The 15,846-nt window shown below is 45.3% G+C and overlaps 1 protein-coding gene across 1 annotated transcript in view; it reads left to right on the top strand.

Moving 5' to 3' along the window:
* l(1)G0020 (RNA cytidine acetyltransferase l(1)G0020) overlaps positions 1 to 15,846 on the top strand; it is a 32,688-nt gene that overhangs the window by 16,332 nt on the left and 510 nt on the right. The window contains exons 14-18 of the mRNA XM_037421169.2: positions 8,515 to 8,563; positions 12,126 to 12,318; positions 12,969 to 13,141; positions 13,965 to 14,189; positions 14,754 to 14,905. Coding sequence (XP_037277066.2) covers positions 8,515 to 8,563; positions 12,126 to 12,318; positions 12,969 to 13,141; positions 13,965 to 14,189; positions 14,754 to 14,905 — 792 coding nt within the window. The remainder of the gene's footprint in view (positions 1 to 8,514; positions 8,564 to 12,125; positions 12,319 to 12,968; positions 13,142 to 13,964; positions 14,190 to 14,753; positions 14,906 to 15,846) is intronic.

Here is a 15,846-nt window from a genome sequence, read left to right as displayed (position 1 = left end):
ACCCGTCGATCACGCAATCCAATCCCAGCTGCGTTGGCTGCATTTTGACTGAGGCAAAAAGCTAGAGGCCCCTGTACTTAGATTTAGGTGCACTTAAAAACACCTCCAGAGGAATGAAATTACCGAAGCCCTTTATTAGAGCATTTCTCAATCATATTGGGGATTTTAAAGGTAAAGAGCCAACACATTGTTATTAATATTTCTTTCTGAGGATTTCATTTGGCATGGGAATGGAGTATGGCCATAGTTTCCTCTCACTTGTTCACACTTTCACATTACATAAGAAGGAACTGTTGTGTTTCATAATGATAGATTGTATCCCTCAGTTTAACTTTTGTTCTTAGCAAGCATTCGTTTACTTCTGTTTCTCTCTTGTTGTCATGTGCATTTGGCATTATTAAGGGGGGACGCGGCACTTAGATGTAGAAAATCGGCCCAAAAATCGCATTTTCTCTCTCATCATTTTCGGGTTCCCGATGCCCTTTCGCACCTATCAGCAAAGTTTGGCTTCGAAATTCCACTTATTTCTCAAGTTATAACCCATAAAGAGAGCAACTTCGTGCAAGTGGACCTTTGTGTAAACAAGCCCTACTTCAACCGCCGACGGCACACGAACTACGCGATCCACTAGCGCCATTTTGGTCTTGTTGGAAAGGTCGCGTTTCTAGCTTTTTTTTTTTGGAGTAGACAACTTTGTGCCCCTCGCAAAAGCAAAAAAAGCGAAGTCAAAATCATGCGCAGTGCGTGATTCCATTGGTAGCTTGACGCATGCGACCAAAACGGTGCTTCCTGATTGGCCAGGAAAACTTGCTGGCACTGTCCGCCGCCATTTTGAAAGGATATCGCCCTTGCGAAGGTGTTGTAACTCATATCTCTAACGTGCTTGTGCGTCTCGCTATGCCCGGCGGTGCGAAAAAGTTTTGATCGCCGCATCATTTTCGCCGTTCATGGAAGAAAGGCAGAACTGTTGCTACTATGTTGCGGGAGCAATCGCTGACGTTGTTTGATAATACTTCAACACGGGCATTGTCAGTACATGTTCTGCTATTCTAGAGCAGCTGGACGTCATGATATTGTCGCTAGGTGAAAATAACAGATTACAGGACGACGGTGCGACCAGAAAAAACGAGGTCTGTATTAACAGAACAAAATAGCAGCCGCTTCGACTTCTTCTTCCTTGGAGGAACCGTGGGTGCTGTCCACGCTCATCACTTCATCGTCCTCTGTCTTCTTGCCCGGCCTTTAGCCGTGACATTAGCCTCCCATTCAAAAAAGCATCGTCCCGCTGCTTTATAATCAAAGCGGTTTGTACTCGTTGGAAACGCATGAGTTCATTCGTAGAAATAAGGCTTCATGCGTACCACGTGCACAACTTCTGAAGCATACCTTCGACGCCTTGAAGAGTGCGCAGTATCAGGAACAACCTCATAATTAATGTCTCTGAGATGTCGCAGAACTTTATAGGGACCGAAGTACCGTCTTAACAGTTTTTCTGAGAGGCCACGGCGCCGAATAGGTGTCCATATCCAAACTTTCTCTCCTGGCTCGTAGGAGACTGGTCGGTGACGAAGGTTGTGCCGTCTTGAATCGTAGTCCTGCTGGCGACTAATACGTAGGCATGCAAGTTGTTGGGCTTCTTCGGCCAGCTGAGTGAAATAATCAGCATCCGTTTCAGCGTCTTCGCACTCGTGCGGCAGCATAGCATCCAGCATAGCATCCAGCATAGTGGTGACTTCACGACCATGAAGAAGGCGGAGTGGCGTCTCTCATAATCATATAGTGGTTTTGGGACGTTAAACCCCACATATCAATCGAGAAGGCGGAATGGCGTTGTTCTTGTTGTTTCTTGATAAGCCGTGTTATAGGCAAACGTGACATACGGCAAGATCTCATTCCAGTTTTTATGCTCCACATCGACGTACATGCAGAGAATATCCGCTAGTGTCTTGTTGAGACGCTCCGTAAGACCATTCGCTTGCGGATGATACGCCGTTGTTCGCCGGTGGGATGTGCCACTAAGTCTTAAAACTGTCTGTAATAGTTCGGCTGCGAATGCAGTTCCCCTGTCAGTTATTACCACTGATGGAGCACCATGCCTCAGCACCACATTCTCTACGAAAAATCGGGCTGCTTCACTTGCCGTGCCCCTCTCCAAAGCCTTGGTTTCGGCGTAACGAGTGAGGTAGTCGGTGGCTACTATAATCCATCTGCAACCTGCTGATGAGGTTGGAAATGGGCCCAAAAGATCCATTCGGACTTGAGCGGATGGAGTAACAGGCACGTCAATAGGATGGAGGAGGCCTGCTGGTTTGACGGGTGGAACTTTTCTGCGCTGGCAATCAAGGCACAACCGAACATATTGTTGAACGGTCGCCGTCAGTCTTGGCCAGTAGTATTTCTGCCTCACTCTGCACAACGTACGCGTGTAACCCAGGTGGCCGGATGTTGGTTCATCGTGGCATGCCTGTAATACTTCGCTCCTTAGAGATGTTGGGACGACGAGTAAGTAGTCGTTTCCGTGTGGTGTGAAGTTCATCTTATACAGGACGTCGTTGCGCAAGCAAAATGACGAAAGCCCTCTCGCAAACAGTCTAGGTACAGCTGAAGTGCGACCCTCTAAAAATTGTATTATGGGTTCTAGTTCGGGGTCGTCTCGTTGCAGCTGTGCGACAGTTGCCGTGTTTACAACTCCGACAAAGACTGTATCGTCATCTTCTGCCGTCGCAGGTTCGTATGGCGCACGAGAAAGGCAATCAGCGTCTGAATGTCGCTTCCCCGATCTGTAGACTACCGTCATGTCAAATTCTTGAAGCTTCAGGCTCCAGCGCGCCAACCGTCCTAAAGGGTCCCTTAAATTCGTCAGCCAGCAGAGGGAGTGATGGTCGCTGACAACATTAAAAGGACGACCATACAGGTATGGGCGGAATTTTATAACCGCCCACACCACCGCAAGGCACTCTTTTTCCGTAGTGGAATAATTTTCTTCCGCACGTGAAAGAGTTCTGCTCGCGTAAGCAATTACTCGTTCGGCGCCATCCTGCCACTGCACGAGTACAGCTCCTAAGCCGACATTGCTAGCGTCGGTGTGCACTGTTGTCGGTGCGTCATCATCAAAGTGTGCGAGGACTGGTGGCTTCTGAAGGCGTTGCCGCAGCTCGTCGAATGATTTTTGCTGCTCTTCATTCTATACGAATGCAACGTCTTCTCTGGTAAGGCGAGTCAACGGCGAGGCAATGCGCGAGAAGTTCTCAATGAAGCGTCGGTAGTAAGCACACAGTCCTAAAAACCGTCTGACCGCCTTTTTGTCAGTTGGCGCTGAAAAATTCGTAACGGCAGCTATTTTTTCATGGTCAGGCCGCACACCTTCACTACTGACAGGATGCCCCAGGAACAGAAGCTCTTCGAAGCCGAAATGGCATTTTTCCGGCTTAAGTCTTAGTCCGGCGGAACGGATAGCTTGAAATACTGAGTGCAGTCGCCTGACGTGTTCGTCGAATGTGGCAGAAAATACGATGACGTCATCTAAATACACTAAGCACGTCTGCCACTTGAGGCCTGATAGTATGGTGTCCATTAGCCGCTGAAACGTTGCCGGTGCTGAGCACAAGCCAAATGGAAGTACCTTAAATTAAAAAAGGTCATCAGGTGTCACGAAAGCTGTTTTCTCCCGGTCTCTTTCATCGACTTTTATCTGCCAATACCCACTCCTTAGATCTATCGACGAGAAATAACGTGCGTGCCGTAGTCTATCGAGTGAATCGTCGATACGTGGAAGTGGGTAGACGTCTTTTTTTGTCACCTGATTCAGCTTGCGGTAATCCACGCAGAAACGTAAGGTGCCGTCTTTTTTCTTCACTAATACAACCGGCGAAGCCCAAGGGCTTTTCGACGGCTGAATAACGTCGTCTTCAAGCATCTGTCGCACCTGCTTTTCGATGGCTTCACGTTCTTGCGGAGCTACCCGGTATGGGTTTTGCCTGATGGGTCTGGTCATGTCGTCCGTTATAATTCGATGTTTCGTCAGCGGCGTTTGACGGACCCTGGAAATCGAAGAGAAACAATCTTCAAACTTGTTAATAAGCTGCATGATACTTTGCTTCTATCGCTCGACGTGTCACATGTCACAGCCACGAGTGCACTCGACCGCGGTAGGATGGTCACGTCGTCTTCGAAGACACGCAAAGGCTGACGTCACTGGTCTGTACAGGGCACATCAGAAACTTGATCTGGGGCCGTCCAAAACGTAACCGATCTCTCAGGAATGTTGATAATGGCACCGTATTCACGCAAGAAGTCCATGCCCAAGATCAGGTCTTTGCAGCACTCCGGTAAAATTACGAAAGTAGCGATGAAATCTGAACTGCCGATATTAATTCGAGCTGTACATTTGCCTGTCGGCGTCACCAATTGACCCCCTGCGGTTCTAATGTTCGGTCCCGTCCATATTGTTCTTACTTTCTTTAGGCAGTCGGCGAGTTTATGGCTGATAATAGAGAAGTCCGCACCAGTATCTACCAGTGCTGTTATTGGGCGTCCGTCTATACAAATGTCTAGATTGGCGCTTACGATTTCCGTTGATGTCGGTGACGTCGTATCGTCCTTGGTATCGTGCGTTGTACGATCCATGGTATCATTCGTCGTATCACGTCGTAGAGAAGATGTTGGAGGTGTGATAGCATCTCGACGGGCGGCAACCTTCCCCCCAAAGGTCGCAGCTGTTAGTTTCCCCGATGAGGGCTAGGAGATCTGCCCCGGACCACCTCGGAGTAACTGCGCTGCGGTGGCGAGTTCGGTGCAGGTGAAGGAGAGCGGGGTCGACGATATGGCACTTCGGGTTGCTGTGCTTGCGGGCCTGCACTGCTGTCACGGCGGTTATCGAAATAGGCACGAGGGGAGGTTTGTAGAAAGTTATGATGTCTACTCTACGGTCACGGTATGGGCAATTGCGGAAAATATGGCCGGCTTCTCCGCAATGAAAGCAAAGTGGTCGAGGGTCGACGGTGCGCCACAAGTCCGTCTTACGGATGAATGGTCGACTGGTGGGCATACCTTGCGACCAAGATGCAGATGTCGGCGGAGTGTACATTGGCGCCGTTTGCATAGGCACGTTGGACTGTGGATACAGCTGCGGCGGATTGGGAGCTGGGGCCCACGGCTCGTTGTAAGGCCCTTTGCTCACTTCACGATAAGCCAGTGGTGAAGAGTTGTAGGACACTGGAGTGTGTCGACGTACAGCTGATGCGTAGCTCACAGACCGCTGGTCTGAGGGCGATTCGGGCAACGAAAATGCCTGGCTGGCGGAGTTCTTGCCGCACAACTTCTGCAACGCAAGCCATGGTATTTTCTTGCGGAGTCACAAGGAGGTTTCGGATCTCCTCCCGTACGACCTCACGAATGAGATCGCGCAGAGAACACTCACTACCAGCACTCAAAGCAGAGAGACTGGGAGATGTTTTGATTGGTTGGTCATGGTATCGGCGCCGTTGCTGCAGTGCTCGCTCGATTGTTGTAGCCTCTTTGACAAATTCAGCTACGCTTGTTGGTGGGTTGCGTAGGAGACTGGCAAACAGCTCTTCCTTGACGCCTCTCATCAAATGTCGGACTTTTTTACCTTCAAGCATCTCGGGGTCGGCCCGCTGAAATAGGCGGGTCATGTCTTCCGCAGAGATGGCGACGCTCTCGTTTGGTTTCTGTATGCGTGCCTCGATGAGCTGCAAAGCAGAATCACGGCGGTCGGTGTTTGCGAATGTCCCAAGAATTTGCTGCCGAAATTCCTCCCACGAAGACCGCGTTGACTCGTGGTTCTCGTACCACGTACGAGCGCTGTCTGCCAAAGCAAAGTAGACGCACGATAGCTTTTGTTCAGTTGGCCAGCGGTTGGCATTGACGACTCGCTCATACTGAGCTAACCAGTCCTCGACGTCTTTATAAACCTCACCGTGGAAGGTCTCAGGAATTAGAGGCTGATCAACAGTAAGTTGTGAAGGCCTTCCAGTAGCTATTTCTCCCGGTACGGTGTGTTGCTGGAGAAGTTCGAGCGGGATCGCCTCGGGACTAAGGCCTCGCTGTCGGCGACTGTAGCGGTGGACAGGAGTATCCACTGCAGGAACGGATTGAGGTGGTGGACTCGATGTGCTATGGCGCCGAGGTGTCCCAAGCATCAGTTGGAGAAATCCAGCACCTCCACCAATGTCGCTAGGTGAAAATAACAGAATAAAGGACGACGGTGCGACGAGAAAAAACGAGGTCTGTATTAACAGAACAAAAGAGCAGCCGCTTCGACTTCTTCTTCCTCGGAGGAACCGTGGGTGCTGTCCACGCTCATCACTTCATCGTCCTCTGTCTTCTTGCCCGGCCTTTAGCCGTGACAATATTCAGCAGCACATCCCTGAGGGCTAGGGAGAAGGACTGTCGTCAGAGTGCAACCTCAAATAAATAAGGGATAAGCGTCCCAAAGTCTGAGAAAGCTGGTCAAGAAGAAGCATAAGAATGGGACGCATGTGTGTTATAGGTCACCAGACAGAAACCTTGATGGCTTCTTTTGTTTCTATGAGACGCTTTTACGTTTTTCGTTAGATAGTGCGTATTTTTTGGTATCGGGAGGGGACTCTAACATTGATATGTTATGCAATTCTACACCACAACAAACCATAAATGCAATTATTGCATCAAATGGCTTTAAAAATGTCATTAGTTCACTGACCAGGATTACAGAAAACAGTGCAACTTTACTAGATATGTTCATTACAAATGCCAACGACAATAACATTTTTGCAGGAGTTTTGTCTGGGGATATTAGCGACCATCTTCCTATCATCCTCTTTATTAAAAGAAGCACCTCACAAGAACGTAAGAAGCGGACGGTAACCATTCAAGATATCTCTGAATCTAACCTAACAGCTTTTAGAAACGAACTGCTTGGTAGTAGCCTTACTGAGATCCTTTTGATGAAAAACGCGAACCAAGCTTACAATACATTCTTAGACAAAATCTTGGATATTTATAAACGTCACTTACATTTTCGAGCAATATGCTTTTCACTTTCTATTCACATGTTACCAAATCACTTTTCTATTCACATCTTACCTATTGTTTTTTGGTATGGGGGACTACCACTTACACGAACTTGCAAAAACTGTACCTGATGCAAAAGTATATCAGAATCATTTTTAACTTGCCGTATGATGCCCGCACAAGCCAATTGTTTCAACGGGCTGGAATACTACCCGTACATCGTCTCTACAATTTTAAGTTAGCATTGGCAATCAGGCATGAATTGAAAGAAAGTCGACATTTTTTTGCATGACCTCTCAAAACTGCAGCCAAATATTACATTGTTTGAAACACGAAATAAAGAAACATGGAAAATAAAAACTTTGAGAACAAACTACTCCACAGATAAGTTATCCTACATAGTTCCTACGTTACTTAATAAATATGTGAAAGCTGGCATAGATTTTTTTACACTGTACATAGATTCAATTGCGTGATATACACATGATTAGTTTTTAAGATTTCTTTGCAGTTGCTGTATTATCATGGTTGCTGTTTTTATTTTTGGAATTTGGACTTGATTTTTATATCTTTATTTATCTTTATTTATTTATCTATTTGGTATTGTTGTTTTGACTTCACGTTGCTGATTGTTTGCCACTGCTGTCGTGCTAAAAGGTAGCTGTGGGCCTTTGTCAAGCTGCCTCTTTTGGAGAGCAGCTTTTACATGCAGCTGTCCTTCATCAACCTATTGATGAAAAATAAACATCAATATTATTATTATTATCCAGATTGTGCTCCTGGTGCATCTTCATAAGATTTTATTAGTATTTGCTTCAATAGAGGTGTTTTGAATCGTTTTTCCTCGTTTTCTCGAAACATCAATTTTGGCAAATTTGCCAAGTTGGAGGGAAAATAACTTCTGTTTTATTCGAGCTATCAGCATAATTCTTTTTTTCCTGAAAGATAAATGCATGCAGTATGCAATATGCCTGTTTTGAAGGCAATATAGAGATAAAAAAAATTTAATTGGGTCACATGCATGACAGGTGAAGGTGGTTTTTTTTTCTCTGAACATTGATGTCTTCTAACTCTTGTTGAAATTGGCCCAGCAAATTGATTTATAGCATATTGCATCCTACATTGTTTTTACACTGTTGCCAATGTTTTGGTGCTTCCTGCTTAGATGCTAATTAGGCTGCAAACAAAGGACCCAGGTTTTACATTGATTGTGGAGTATCTTGGAAACTACTTGACCCATCAAAAAAGTAATTCCATTTTTTAGAATCTGCACATCTAAATACACAAACTGTGAAAATTTTGTTCAGGTCTATACATAAATTTAAAAAGTTGCCCATCAACTGTAGCCTCCCCCCTTAAATTAGTTGGTTCTATTGCTTTTGCTCTGTGGTGCAGGAGTAATATGCATAAACCTTTTTTGTAATGATGCATAAACCTTTTTTGTAATGATGAATATTGGATGTGCAAGTGCTTAATAAAGTTACATATTTTTTCCCATAGGTTTTGGAAGAAAGCTGGTTACATTCCTGTGTACCTCAGACAAACCCCTGTGAGTACATCAGTGCCAACTTTTCAATTGCTCTTTAATGGCTCAGATCATTGTGTCACTTAAAATCTATGTTATCAGATCTTTTAGCACGTGGGAAGACATTAAAAATGGAGATTTTTATATAGTATGTAGTGAGAAGTGAAGATTTCATAGCTCAGATGTATAATGACTGCGACTTCTGGCGTTTATTCGGTATCGTTTTGAATTCAGTCAAGTTGTGCAAGTTAAAGGCGCACTAAGGTTGGCCTTCTGGCTGCATCAGTGAAATAAGAGTAGCACATGAGATCGGCTGAAATTTCACAAAGAAGCTGTTCTTAAACATTGAGCTACTCCTTGAACTGTTTCCTCTTGTTTTATTTTTACTTGGCTGTTCAACTTTCTCATCCCTATTTATCTTGTGGCACACATCTAACCACCTAAATCTTGTTTCTATAAAATTGCACTTAGAAACCAACCTAAACAGTATGGCATATTGGACTACGTAAAGTTAAGATAGTTTACGTACAGAGGTGTCTCCAAGCAAGATTTTATATTTAGGACTAAAATAAAACTGTACGGGTAGTGAAAACTTTAGCATAAACCGGTGTTATTTGAAAAGAAAGAAGCCTCATTATAAATATTTCTTTGAAAGTATAAAGTCCTAATGCTAATAATTTAAAACCTAGTTAGTCGATGTGAAAATTTGTTGTGGACTGCGTTTTGAGACTGCGCTTTCTCACTGTACAAATGGTTCCGATTCTTCAAGGGCCCGTAAACCACCCAGAGGTCGAAATTTAGTTGTGGTGTCACAGTTTCCCATGACTCTACAGTGAACACGTAGCCTTAAGAACTTTTTGAAACAGTGCCGTAATAGTAGAGTTACATGCGTTTGACGATACAAAGGAGGCTCTCACTCACTTTGCTATTTCCTTCACTCGTCGGCTCGTCTCTTCTCCTGGCCGAGTGTTCCGTCTCGTCGTGCAAGGAGGAAGAACAGCAAGCGCGTTTACCTGAAAGTTGTATAATGCAAGCAGACATGTTGACGTCACGGCAAACATTGAGGGGATGAGAAATGCCGAAAGGCACGGAGTCTCTTAAGAGAAGATATTGTTCCTTAGAATTTGTGGAGCGCTCGCAACTCGTAGCACGATGGCATTTGGCAATACAGTGAAAGCTCGTTAATTCGAACTGCAAGGGAAGCAGCCTCAGTTCGAATTAACAAAAGTTCGAACTAACGAAAGTGAAGAACAACAGTACACTGTGACTCGGTAGGGCATAAAAGTTATTTTTTGAAAAAAAAATTTGTGATCGCGGTCTGTCTTCTTTTCTTGAAGGCGACAGCCATCACTTTTTGCTCTAATGAGCGAATTTGGTGGCGGGCCCCTTCTCCGCCTTCTTCAAAACTTAAGAGACGACGGGTGACATTCAATCCGGCCATGATTTCCGCAGCAGAGGGCCGCACTGGTGCTTCGTCCCCATCCTCATCGCCGTCACTGGCAGCGACAGGTTCTGCACTGAAATATTATGCCGTCATCCGTGAGTGCACCACACACCGCTGCACTTGAGTCCACATCGACGTAGTCCGCAAAGCAGACGTCTTCCAAAACATCTGGCATGGGGGTGGTGACGCCGTTTTCGAGCACCGGTGGCTCGTCAACTTGCAGAGCTTCGGGGCTGATGCCACAGTGGCGATAGCAATTTGCTATCGTAAGCGCTGTCACTTGCTCCTAAGCATGCACAAGCATGTGTAGTGTACTTAGGAGCGTTACTTGGTAGTTATTGCACAAAATAATTCGTTCCAACATATGAGGCTGATAAAATGATTTTAAATTTCTAATTAAACCCTGGTCAATGGGCTGCAGTACCGCTGTCGTGTTTGCTGGAAGGAAGGCCAGTTCAATGGCTTTCGTCTCAACGCTGACTTTATGAGCCTAACAGTTTCCACAAAAAGCAGTACTTTGCGGCCGCAGCGCTCGAACTTCTTGTCAAGCTTCCCTAGCCACTGCACGAACAATTTCCCCGTCATCCAGGTCTTTTTGTTGGCCGCGTAGTCTGATGGGAGAGACCGGATGTTCTTGAAGCAACGAGGACTTCTCGATTTGCCTATCACGAACATAAGCATCGTCTCGGTCCCGGTCCTGTTCGCAGCAACCATCACCGTTATCCGTTCTTTACTTTTTTTCTCTACCGTGCACTTGTCGCCTTTATATGTGATAGTTCTGGCGGGCAGCAATTCGAAAAATAAGGCAGTTTCATCAGCACTAAAGATGTCCTGCGGAGAATATTTTTCCATGTAGCCCTAAAGCACCTCAGAGCGCCAACCTTCACCCATTTTCATGTTGACAGCATTTATTTCACCCGACACAGCACGGAAAACGAGGTCGTAACGCTCTCGAAAACAGTGCACCTACCCATCTGAAGCAGCGAAGTCATCGTAGTCCAGCTGCAGGGCGTAGTCCGCTGCCTTTGCCAGTATGACTGGACCACTCAGTGGTATGTCCTGCGAACGCATTTCCTTTATTCAAATGAGAAGCGCTTTCTCGTGGTCAGGATACTTTGGGGGCCGCAACTTCTTCCTTTTGCTCGCAACTTCTGCCTGTAAGGCGTCTTCAATAGCCCTCCTATTTTTTATACAAGTAGATAGCGTCGTTTTCAGTATACCATGCTTTTTCGCGATTTGTTGCTTAGGCAAGGGTCTGGCATTCACTTCCCGCAGGATATTAGCTTTCTCTTAAAGTGTTTTGGCATGGTATTCACCGCGGGCACACGCCATCAAGTCGCAGCAGCAGAATTGCGACAGACGGAAGCTGCTTCCGGCGCTACCACAGCAAACATTAGTTGAGGCCTAACACCAACACAAAGAATCGCGACAGTCTGAAGCTACTCCCGGTGCCAATAACCGAAGTGTACGACGCACGCCCGAGACAGAGACTGCAGAGATATAGGCTGGGCGAAGCAACAACGTATCCGATTTGCTGTGTGCTGGTAATGCCATCTGTCGCTTAACAGCAACAACTACCGCAGGATTTGCAAAGGCTTCGATATCGGCGCTAAAGAAAATTAAAAAAAAACTTGGAGGTTACGTAGGACGAAGAGCAGGCAGCCGCCGAGAGAGAGAGATTGTGTGTGGGGGGGGGGGGGGGGAAGTAAGAGCTGCTATTTTCTACACTCTGACCTCTGTGCCAGTTTCTCTCTCAGTTTTTTTCTTCCCTCCCTGTCAACGCCGCCTCGCAACTTGGCAGCCGCCCTATCGACTGACTAGCCAAGCTGCAGGTGCCGTGGCGCGTAGTTCGAACTATCCGACGCGGAGCCTACTCGTGTTTGAATTAACGGGCTTTTCTATTCATAGGCTTGTATGGAGCTTGGCCGGACCATAACTTACAGTTCGAATTATCCACAAATTCGTTATTGAAGTTCGAATTAATGATCTTTCACTGCAGTGATTGCAATGGCGTTGTGATACTGATGTGTGTGTTTACTAGTGATGTTAAAAAATTATCGGTGGTGGTTTAGGGGCCCTTTTAAGTCACATGCTTGTAGCTCACGTCTCTCATTTCTTTTTATGACTTGCCTTGACGTTCAGAACGACCTGACAGGGGAGCACTCGTGCATCATGCTCAAATGCCTGCAAGAAAGTGCTCAGTGGTTGCCAGAACTGTGGAAAGACTTCAAGCGCCGCTTCCTCTTTCTCCTTGGCTACCAGTTCCGAGAGCTGGCACCAGCCACTGCTCTTAGTGTTTTGCGAAACCCTGTTGATGACGCCATTACAGCATCCGGTAGGTCCTTCTAGAACGAATTCGTCAAAAGCTGCCCTTAATTTTCCAGTGTAGGTAACTTCTGCTGTTCATGCTTTTGCCCATATAGCTCACTGTAGTGGGGGTTTCTCTTGTCTCTTTGTCAGCTTCAACACGAAACACAGATTTCTGTGTCCCTAAATTACAGCAGAAGCTTGTGTTGTGCACTTTGCATTTATAAAATATGAAGAGGGAGCCCACCAACATTATAGATGGTCAAGGGATCGAGACTGGTCAGAAATGTGTACAAAACTAACCAGCCGTCATTCTCCCATTTTTGTACATACACTGAAACCTCGATATAACGAAAAATCGGTTATAATGAAGTAAATGAAGAATAGTCTTGCAATAAACATAGTGGTATAAATATACCTTTATAACGAATTTTTAGATATAACAAAGTTATTTTCATGTATGATGCAACCTTGTTATAATGAGGTTTGAGTGCAATTTTTTGTTATGCGGACATGCACATAAATCTTAGTGCGTGTCAAAAAACCCCAGATTGTAAAAGTTATCGTAAGCACTCTTCTACTGCATGCTTCATAATCATATTGTAGTTCGGGCACATCAGATTTTAGAATTGACCATTTCTTTTTTTGTGTGTGTGCTTTTTTGCTGTTATCTTGCAGCTCTGACTCTTGAAGAAGTGGAGCGTCTCTTCTCGGTGTATGACATCAAACGACTGGAGTTGTACTCGCAGAATCTGGTAGATCACCACCTCATCACCGATCTGCTTCCAACGCTGGCACAACAGTATTTCCTCAAGACTCTTGGTGACATGCACCTCTCAGCTGTACAGTCCGTGAGTGCAGATTTTACACTTGGTACTCGCCAGAAGGTTCTTGAATGTCACTGTCTAGTTTGGTGTATGCATGTGCCTGCCTAGTAGTATGTTTTTTATTATCATATTTCAAAGTGTGATAACTAACTGTGCTTTACTGATTGGTATTATATTTCTGTAGCAGGTGCCACTATGTTGACCATCAAAATTGAATATAATGGCCACGTAAATCCACCAAACTGCTCATTTGTTTGTTTCTGTCTGGCACAAGGAACTTGAGCTTACGAATTCAGGGATGCTAGCAGGCCAGCCTGTCTTGCCACTAACTTCATTTGTGGTCTACATTGCACATTTAGAGGCTGTGTTAGTCACTGGTTATTTAGCTGTAGTGAGAACTCCAGCACTATGTCGACCAACCACTTGAGCATACGAGTGACAAGAAAAGAAATCAATGAAGTTTCAATCATGATATTACGAGTGACACACTAAATAGTATAGAGCGTAAATTTTAAAATTTTTTCGTTGGAATATCAGTGAATACTGATAAATGTTGAATGCTCCCTCTCATGCTTGGTGCACTGTTGCAAGGAAAAACATGTCTTATCATGCATGGGTGCTTACTCGAGACATTCAGTGAAAAACTCCATTCGCATGTGTTTCTCTGATTGGATAGGCTTCAGCGTGATTCAGACGAAGACCATAGGAGACAACCAGAACACAGACGAGCCCTCTGTTCTGTGTGTCTCCTATGGTCTTCATCTGAATCGTGCTGACGCCTATCCAATTATGTACCAACTCAGCCAAGTCAAAGTGCTTTTGGAACAGATTTCTCTGATTGGTACAGGCCATTCTGCTGAGCCTGGGGCTTCAACACAGCACTGCAGATGCCTTGGCCAAAGTGCTAGATCTACCGTGTACCCAGCTGCTGGGCCTCTTCAACAGGGTGATGCGGAAGTGCTCCCAGTTCCTGCGCGGTGTGTTGGAGAAGACTCTCGATGAAGCACTGCCGCGTACTACAGGCGCCGCTGCCAACCTGCAGCCTGTGCTGCAGTCCCTCAATGAAGAACTTGTGAGTGCGGACCCTTGCGGCAGGGCATTGACAGCTTGAACAATTGCGGGTTTTCAGAAGGCTTTTTTTACAACTATATTTACCTTTTTGCAGTTTTCATTAGTGTTTATCATTAAGAGATGATGCTTCTCAAAAGTGACTGATAATTAAAGGGCTGTTAGGTTTTTTAGAGTGCTTGGTTATATGGATCTTGCAAATAGAGTTCACTTCTGTCTTTATTCTTATAGAAGTATATAATTATTAGATAACTTCCAGACCAGTAGGGGTTTACAAAAAAAAGTGGTTGTCTCGAGAACTTTACACCCAAATATTGGGACATCACATGCACTTCAAATAAGGACATATTTAAGGAGTTTTTGATTGGTCATATATGCAACAAATGCAGGCAAGTGGTGTCATTCATTACATGTTTGAGACATGAAAGGGAACACTGCTAGGAAGCTTCACTTATGAACGTGACAAGTATTCTGTTTCCCAAATAAATGTGTTGACAAGCCCCGCATTTTTATCACATCTTAATTACTACCCCATTGCCATTTTTCTTCATTCACACTATCCTCACAGGCTGGTGCAGCCAAGGAAATTGAGGACCGTCAGAAGAGGGAGCTGAAGAAGTTGCAGCAGATGGATCTTAGTCAGTACAGCATCAAAGGTTCCGAGTCGGAGTGGAAGAGTGCTTTGGAGCAGCCTGGCAAGCAGCTTGTCAGTATAAAGACGTACGTGTTGTGCAACATATTTGGCGAGCCCTTCTGCCCGTTGTTAATACTATGTTTGCATGAATGCCATGCCATGCCCCGCCGCGGTGGTCTAGTGGCTAAGGTACTCGGCTGCTGACCCGCAGGGCGCGGGTTCGAATCCCGGCTGCGGCGGCTGCATTTCCGATGGAGGCGGAAATGTTGTAGGCCCGTGTGCTCAGATTTGGGTGCACGTTAAAGAACCCCAGGCGGTCAAAATTTCCGGAGCCCTCCACTACGGCGTCTCTCATAATCATATCGTGGTTTTGGGACGTTAAACCCCACAAATCAATCAGATCAATGAATGCCATACCTAATGTGTGGTATTCATTGTGTGAAGACATAATAGTAGAGCTGTTTGCGAGAACGGCAGCAAGATTTATTTCGGTGAAAACATCATTTGTGGAATATTTTATAGAAATATACTTTTTTCACATAACATCTGGGATGTGCAAGATGGGCCATGAACTTGCCATCCTAATGGTGCTTATGTGCCTTAAAGATAAACAGCTGCTGACAACTTGCCAAATGACATTATGTGGGATATTTTATACTTCGTAGAAATATATATACTGTATACATTTTTTTGTAGAACATCTGGAAAATACGAAATCGATCATGAACTTGCCAACTTCAATGGTATTCATGTGTTTTTCAATGCAAAATACTGCTGACATTTTGCCAAGTGTCATTATGCCAACACACAGTGAAGGAAAGAAAAGCAAAGGGGAAGTTACCTGTTGTGTTGGTTATGAAATGCTAAGGTAAAGGTTAATGAAAGTGGCTGAAAGACAACCGGCTGCTAATAGAATTTTAAAGCCCACCATACTGCGCATTGCATGTCCAATTCTGTATCAATAGAGATATGGCAATGCCTTACCTGCATCTCTCATAATCATAAGGTGGTTTTGGGACATTAAATC

The sequence above is a fragment of the Rhipicephalus microplus genome, chromosome 2 (genome assembly GCF_043290135.1).
Source record: "Rhipicephalus microplus isolate Deutch F79 chromosome 2, USDA_Rmic, whole genome shotgun sequence".
Lineage (NCBI taxonomy): Eukaryota > Metazoa > Arthropoda > Arachnida > Ixodida > Ixodidae > Rhipicephalus > Rhipicephalus microplus.
This window is presented reverse-complemented; position numbering and strand designations above follow the sequence as displayed.